An 8,143-nucleotide genomic window follows, 5' to 3' on the forward strand; every position below is an offset into this window, starting at 1 on the left:
TCTCAGAAGAGTGGATAGAAAGCAAATTTTAGCTCCACCCTGTAGCTTGGAGGTGAGACATGCAAGCGTCAGGGATGGAAGAAGTCATGGAGAATTCACCATCAGTGTCTCAGAGAGAACTGAAGGTCTCAAAAGACCTGCCCACGTTCAACACAAGCAAGCTAGAATTAGCCAGGTACACTACAGAAAACAGAAAGAGAAACACAACATGCCAAAGAGAAGCCGAGAACCCAGTTTGGGAGAAAAAAATATACATCAAGCAAAAAAAAATTTTTTAACTTCCAGTGAGTGCCTGTTCTATGGAAGATTGTGATAAGAGCATGAATAAAATAAGATAGATCTCAAAGATAAAAGGTAAAGCAACAGAACTTCCAGGACACTGTTAAGTGAGAAGGGTGAAAGTAGGCATCTTTGTTTTGTAAACAATTTTGATGGGAATGCATTCTGTGTTCCACTATTTTATTATAATGCTGGACATTGTTTTGAATGTGTTATTCTTTACCATGTTAAGGAAATAGCGTTCTATTTCTAATCCATAAAGTGTTGTAATAGCAAACGGTTGAACATCAACTCAACCTATTGCAGCTGGCATAAACAAGCTCTTTTGCAAGACCTTTTTTTTTTTCTTGCATCACACTTACAAAGAACCACAGTGCAGCCCTCAGAACTTGCCCACAGAAATGATGAGTGAGACATTTCATCATATTTCCTTTTAACAACCAGACTTTCTGTCATATAGCAAATTCAGTAACTCATTTTTCAAAGGCAATTTTTTCCACTGCTGTTATTTACAGGATTGCTGCCATTAGGGCTACAGGTTGTACAAATACCCTATCGCCCAAATGTCTTTGGGGTCACTCTTCCTACAAGCATAAGCTTTAGAGTCAGACAGCTCTGAGTATGAATCCTTGCTCTACAATTTACTAATTGTGGCTTTGGATCACAGCTTCACCAGTTTTCTTATCTGAAATTTGGATCTAGGCTATTTAATGTACAGGGCGTTATAAGGATTAAATAAAAGAAGTGTTTCAAGCAGGTACTTCAAATGATGACTTATATTATTATTATTGTTATTTTTTTAATTATTATGTGTTTGGCACATAGTATATACTTAATAAATATTTACTGAATGAATGAATGATCTTTAGAAAGAATTCAAAGATGAAATAGGAAGTCTCTGCCCATAAGAAATTTCCAAGCTAGGAAATTAATTACCAATAAAATAAATATAAATGAACTTGAGTTCTAGGTTTGATTTCATGGGGCCTGATGACTCAATTCTGTTACCCCATTACCAAGTATTCTTCCTAACTAGACCTCAGCCTGGTACCTGGGCACAGTCATAGATTAACTCCTGACCCATTATACTCTTTGGATATAGATAGCAGAAATCAACTCAAGCTAGCTTAAGTTAAAAGAGAAAATTATACAAAAATCCAGGAACTGATGTCTCATGTGACCCATGGGCAAGTATACAACTGAATGTCAGGAAGAACTGGAATCAAAGAGTGGAAAGCTTCTGGGAACAAGAGTTTCTCTCTCACTCCTCTCTCTCTGTCTCTCTCTCTCTCTCTCTCTCTTTCAGTTTTATTTCTCTCTGAGCCTGCTTTTTTTTCTGCACAGCTGGCCTTCTTCTATCTCTAGACTGCAGGGCAGAAGGTGGCCACCCCTGAGTCTCAAATCTGCATATTTGGCATCCATCCTAATTCATATTCCTGGAGGAACTCTGGATGGCCCAGCTTAGATCAAGCATCTGCCTTGGTCCATTCAATGGCCTCTAGGAGAAAGGGATCAGATTGGACTATAGGGCGGCCTGAAGGGTGTGGCCATAGGGTGGCCCCATTATGAAGGGAGAGATGGAAGAACACCTAGCAGGTGTCCACTGCACTCAGTACAGACTGACGCTTGACCTGTTTACAGCCCTAACTCTCACCACAAACTGAACTGCACATTAAACCTTAATCCTTGTCCCGGAATTCCACTTACACTGATCTTGTGAAGCACACATAACAAATAAAGGGAAGTGGTCTCTGCATTTTCATTGCTTCACCTACTTTTGGAAGAATGTGGTCTTTACATAGTGAATTTCGTTCAAAATCATGTTTACTTGCTGTAAAATACCTGAGTGAAAACTGAGAAGGTCAAAGGAAAAAATCTAGTTCTTTCCAAATCTCACTAAAAACCTGTATATTTCCAAACATTCCTAAGTAAAGCACTAAATGAATAAAATTTCTGAATTTGAAGGTAAATATTTCTGCTTTGATGCCTGTGATGGAGTCATGCTGACTGCTTTCATCACTGCACAGCATGGGATGTATTCTCATCAGTCGCTCCATGCACAGGAAGAATTAGAGGCTGGGGTTATAATCGAGACCATACTTGGCCCCAGCCTCCCGTGGTTAAGGAGTTTTTGGTACCCTCCACGTTCTTTCTTCAACAATGGTCTGTCTCAAGATTGGACTTATTTTCTTTGACTTCCATCAACTTCAGCGTAAGGTATATGCCTTCCTGGGCCTCCTGCTATCCCTCAATTCCTTCCCTTTATCCTTCTTCAGGACTATCATGGGACATGGGATGCCTGGTACTAGCCAAACGAAACTAACTACAGTCTACCTTTCCCACTGATTACAACCAAAAACTCTAGACAAAATGCAAAAAACAAATAGCTGAAGAGTCTAAAAAGTAAATAACAGCAGGCAGGTTGAGGACTGAAGTCAAAACGTGAATAGCAACTCATAGCCTGGATGAAATCACCTCTTGCTAACCACAAGACCAGGAACAGCAATTCCTGAATGACAGATGTGTAAGAGAAATCGCACTTCTTTTTTTAACATGCTTTCTTTTCTCTTTTCTCTCCCAGCTCTGCCCTGAGATCAGCCCCAAGCACTGGGCTGCATTGCCACAGAAGCAGTGGCAACACAAGCATCTAAAATTCACCCCCCGCAAAACCTCTCTGACCAGAGAAACCAGTGAAATGGACCATGCTGTTCAAATAGTGTGGGTAATCCCTGTTATTTTCTTTCTTTCTTTCTTTTCTCTTGCTGCTTTATCCCCAAAGACAGCCCCAGTCACACAGGACAGCACAATAGTGCAAGAAAATAAAACTCAGAGAGAACGCTAGCTTCCTGGCATTAAGAATCAAGAAAAGGAGGGTCCCTGGGGGCTGGAGAATATAGGGACATGCCAGAGAGGAAAGAGCTGGGAAAGGACATCTTCTAACTCTGTTCGGGACCTTGCATAAGTCCCAGACTCAACCCCCAGTGCACACATGCAGAACAGACCCAAAGAAACATAGCAAAGGCTTCAAGAATTAAACTACTAAAGTCCCAGACCAAACTCTGAGTGGTGCATGTGACAGATAGACCCAATAGCATAGCAAAGTCTTGAAAACTGAGTTAACATTGGAATTACCACCCTGAGAAGGTGAGACACAACTTGTAGTCTGAACTTAAGCCAACCCCTGTTCCAGAGAGCTTAGAGTATGTGTGACACTGTGTCCAGTGCTGTGAGGATCCCACCCTAGCCAGATGTGGGACTGTGAGTATGGCCAGACATTAGCTATTTGTTGAAATTTTAGAAAAAATCAGTAGCAATTTTCCAGCAATGCCTCTCTGAGAAACCTGAGAAAATTCAAACATAACATTAAAAGTTTGTTGTGGACAGTTGTTTTTGCATTCATCATGCATTCTCCCACTCTGGTAACTGTGTCCAGATTTTGCTTTAAGGAAAATACCCCTTCTCTAGCTTAGCCATAATCAATTAAGTCAATAAATATATTCCATCCTCCTGACTCCAGTGATTGGTCAGAGATGATCACACAATCCAGCCAGAGTCAATGAGATGCAAGGAAATCTCATTCATCATTCACAAAATAGAGTCCTGATTAACACAAGGTCTACCCCTTCATCCCTCTCTAAATCCCACGTATTTCTCCAAAAATGAAAACAAAAGCCACGTGATACAGGTGCTTCTACTTTTAATGCTGAACAACAGTATCTTTACTTGTAGAAAATAATGATATACAAACATTTTAAAAAACAAAGATTTATAGGTAGAAATAATAATCACCTAAGGAATAGCCATACACATATAAAAGGAAATCATTCAGAATTTAAAACTGGAAACAAAAAACTAAGTTTTCCATTTCCACATTCATCCAGAATGGTATTAGCTCTGCTTTGGCTAAAATCTTTGAAGAGCATCTCTCAAGCTATTATCTCCTGAGAGGATGTTTACCACCATCAACCATCTGTAATCCCCCCCCCTTTTTTTTGAGGAATATTTGACAATTAAAAATGTGTATATTTAAGGTGTACACTTTGATGATTTGATATAGATATACATTGTGAAATATTCACCACAATCAAGCTAATTAACATATCTAGCACCTCAGACAGTTATCATTTTCTTTTTTCCTTTTCTTTCTTTCTTTATAATTCTTAAAGAACAAGAGTAGATTCAGGAAGCCCAGGTCTTCCCAGACCCTGTTGGTGCTTAAAGAAAGAATGGTTTCTAAATTCCTTCATGGGTTTTGCATTGAAGGCTCAAGCTACTTCCTTGAGGGAAAATTCTTTAAGTGTTCTGGAAAGCACAGTCATCCCGAACCTCGGTGGAAAAGATTCCAACTGTCCAGTGGAACAAAGATTGGGTGTTTAAAATCAAGGAGTTCCTAAAATTAAACTGTTTTTTTAGATAGGTATTAGTTATACGGAGAGACTGAAATGGAGTTAACTCTGGGTAGATATGAGGTTCCAGTGTTTGCTCTTCATGAGGCATTTATCAAGGACCTGCAAGGGGACTTGGGGTGAAGGAAGCACAGTCCTTTCTAGGCAGTTGTCCCTGGCCTGTGGGAGGATGTTTCACAGACCTAGGACTCTTATCCAGGGTAACATGTAGACGGGCATAGGTGTGAGGAAGGCTTGCAGGAAAGAGACATCACATCAGAGAAGCTTCCCGACCAGGTGGACTTGAGAAACAGGGAAGATGTCAACATGTGGAGATGGAGTCGACTTTCTGGGCCAGAGGGAAGAGCATGAGGAAAGACTCAGAGAAGAGGAAGTACGGAGCAGTGCAGGAGCTGCTGAGTAGGCCAGTTGGAAAGGGACGTAGTCATAGAACCACCTTCTCTGAGGGAGCGCTACTGGGGAAAGGCTTAATGCATGGTGAAGGCCAATCCAAAGGCCCTCAGGCAAGCTGGGTGAGAGACCCCTACCAATACCCTCCAAAGGGCCATACACTCCTTAAAACGGGCACTGTATACTGGAAAAGGCCCATGGCCCTGGGTTGGATTTCTGACTCTGCCACTAAATGCCTGTGTGACTTTAGGCATTCACTTAACTCTCTCATCCTCAGGACCCCAAGTGTAAAAAGAGGAGAATAGTATCTTTCCTGTGTACTTCACAGGATTGGCATGAACATAAGGAAAAACAGTGGGCACAGAATAGCACTGTCAAATACTTTCTTGTAGTTGGTTATCTTGTCATGTTTGTGAAACTCCCCAGTAAATGTTACCATCCTTCTAGTATTACCACTACATAATAGATTTTTGAGGTCAAGGGATGTGTCTTCTTCAGGACTGTCTGGGAACACAGTATATGATTTTTTGAAAAGGTACTTGATGAATGAATGAATGAATAATGTTCAGAGTCCTCCAACTAGATAATAAAATCAGTCTCCTAACTACATTGAAGACCTGGGGACTGTTCTTTGGCTTCGGGCTGCTTGGCCCAGTTGAGGCTCTGAGTTAGTGGTGCTCATTCAATGTCATGGTAGAGAAGGAAGCCTGTGAAGGTGGAGTCATGGACATTATCTGCATAGACCCCATTGTTCTCTCCATCCCCATACACCTGGAGCCAGACCTGGTCACCCTTCTCCAGATAGAGGAGCACAGAGCCAGAGGCCTGGTCCACGTTCTTGTCCTGGAACTGGTCATAGGTGAAGAGCATGGCCTTGTCCTTCTTGTAGAGGCTGACCTTCACATCCTTCAAGTAAACTGTGATGTGGTAGGAGAAGTAGTACAGCCCGGGAATGTTGCAGTAGAATTTGCCAGTGGTGTCATCATAGTGGTTTTGCTGATTGTAGAAGATCTTGGTAAAGCGAATGGGAATGTTGGGAATGGTGACCCGGGTCTCCAGTCCCACACTGAATGCTGAGCGGTATACATAGGCACTTTCTCCGGGTTCTCCTTTTCTGCCTGGGATTCCTGGAAAGCCTCGGGAACCTTCAACCCCAGTCACTCCAGTTTCGCCGGTGTCACCCTTAGGACCGGCAAAACCTAGAGAACGAGAAGACCTTAGCGACCACAAAAACAGAACTCCTGTTTAGGTTGGTTCCAGCATAAATCACCGTCCCTGTGGCCCCCTACCTACAAACTGCTTGACTTACAGAGCAAGGAACCAAGGAGAGCTCCCAAAGGGGACAGCTGTCACTTCCTCCTCCACATCCCCTGCCCCACAGCAGGCTCCCATAAATTCATCTCCAACCTTCTCTCCTATACATCTCCATCACCGATGCGCCACCCTGCCAACACTTTATGTGCCAGCTCAACCAACTACGCATCTGCTTTTCTCTACCCTCCGTCTAGGCTGTCCTCCCTCCTTTATTCTGTCTACACATCCTTCAAGGCCTCGCTCAAGCCCCACCTCCTCCTGAAAGCCTTCATTGTTAACCCAGGTCTACATTGAGGGCATTTTCTTTCTATTCCACTGTTTAGGCACTTGTCCACGTTCACGTCAGCATGTTTGGAGTAGACTCTCTTGTAGTAACCTCTAACAGTCCTGTGCACTAGAGCAAGAGTTCTCCAAGAGAAGAACTGTGACCTGCAGGAGGTACCAGGAAGTATGGCTGAATGCCACTGGATGGAATGGGAATTAAGGGGAAATTAAGGGAAACAGGAATATGAGCCGACTGGGAATAGGGATGGATGAGGGCGGGGATGGAAAGAGGATGGGGAAGGTGGTGTGGGTAGAGCAGAGTCAAGGGTACTTGGTTTTAAAGGTACCATGTGTGTTTACCTTTGAAAGGCCAATCCAAAATCCACTTCATGTTGCTTATGGGTCACATTAAAAAGCTTTGTTTCTTCCCTGGGTGTAGACCTTAGTTAATTACTATTGCCCTCCTATAGTTCTAGAAGCCCTCTTCTACCCAGGAGAAGTCTGTGACAGAGGAGACTAAAGACCTTATTCTTACCTGGATCTCCTTTCTCACCCTTCTCGCCAGGGGTGCCATCTCTGCCATCACGGCCTGGGGTCCCGTTGTGGCCAGGATGCCCTGGGATGCCTGCCATCCAACCTGCACAGGCCCCCTTGGGCATGGGAGGAAGGACTTCAGGCCCTTCAATGGTTTCCTGGCCATGACTGGGCAGGGCTAGTAGCAGTAGAACAGCTCCCAGCAGCAGCATCCTGAACCCTGGAACCCAGATCTGTGCTGTCAGACACAGAAGAGTGGACCCCACATGGCTCACCCAGTCAGGACCCGAGCAGGACTCTGGCCAGCTCCGCAGAGTCTGCCTCTGAGACCTGCTCTCTCAATACTCACCTCTTCCAGGGAGACTCTTCTGACTCTTTCAGCCCACCTTGATTTCTCTCTGCCCTGAAATGTGCAGTATTTAGCATTATTCTTTGTGTGTGTGATCTCCTTTCTTCCACCATCGGTGATGGTGAGACAACACTCCTCCAATTCCTCATATCTGAGCACAGTACGAGGCACAGGGAAGGCTCCAAGAGTCAACTTGTCATGAGCCTATCCCTTGAATTGTCCAAGAATGATGATTCAGATCATCCCATTCAACTCTAACCAACTTCCTTCTCTCCCGCTCCTTCCTTTTTCTTCTCTACTTCCCTTTTCCTCATTCTCTATGTCTGTTCCTCCTCCTTTCTTGCCCATTCTTTTTCTTCCTCTCCCCACTCCCTGGGCCACATGTTAGACCATTTGGTATATTATGCACGTGCACACACACATGCTCACATACACACATATACACATGTACACCCATACACACACATGCACAATGCACACGCGCACACACACACACAGCCTTAGTCAGACAACCAGCGACACACTGTCCCATGAGAATATCCACTGACCGCTGCCTGGGCCACACTTAGCTGCACCTCGTCACCTGCCTGATCCCTACGCAGCCTTC

General features: G+C 43.7%; 1 protein-coding gene across 1 annotated transcript; it reads right to left on the reverse strand.

The window, feature by feature from the left end:
• Nucleotides 1-5,753: 5,753 nt before the first annotated feature.
• On the reverse strand, nucleotides 5,754-7,399 carry ADIPOQ (adiponectin, C1Q and collagen domain containing). The gene is made up of 2 exons (XM_061193292.1): nucleotides 7,189-7,399; nucleotides 5,754-6,274 (listed from the first exon to the last, which is right to left on the reverse strand). The coding sequence occupies exons 1-2, from the start codon at nucleotides 7,397-7,399 to the stop codon at nucleotides 5,754-5,756; spliced, it is 732 nt and encodes a 243-aa protein (XP_061049275.1).
• Between the last annotated feature and the right edge of the window lie 744 nt (nucleotides 7,400-8,143).

Source organism: Eubalaena glacialis, chromosome 6 (genome assembly GCF_028564815.1).
Source record: "Eubalaena glacialis isolate mEubGla1 chromosome 6, mEubGla1.1.hap2.+ XY, whole genome shotgun sequence".
In the NCBI taxonomy this organism is placed as follows: domain Eukaryota; kingdom Metazoa; phylum Chordata; class Mammalia; order Artiodactyla; family Balaenidae; genus Eubalaena; species Eubalaena glacialis.

Coding starts and splice junctions, on each gene's coding strand:
- ADIPOQ (XM_061193292.1), bottom strand. CDS start 7,399: ATGCTGCTGCTGGGAGCTGTTCTACTGCTACTAGCCCTGCCCAGTCAT. Junction 6,275..7,188: donor GGGTGAGAAAGGAGATCCAG/GTAAGAATAAGG, acceptor CTCGTTCTCTAG/GTTTTGCCGGTCCTAAGGGT.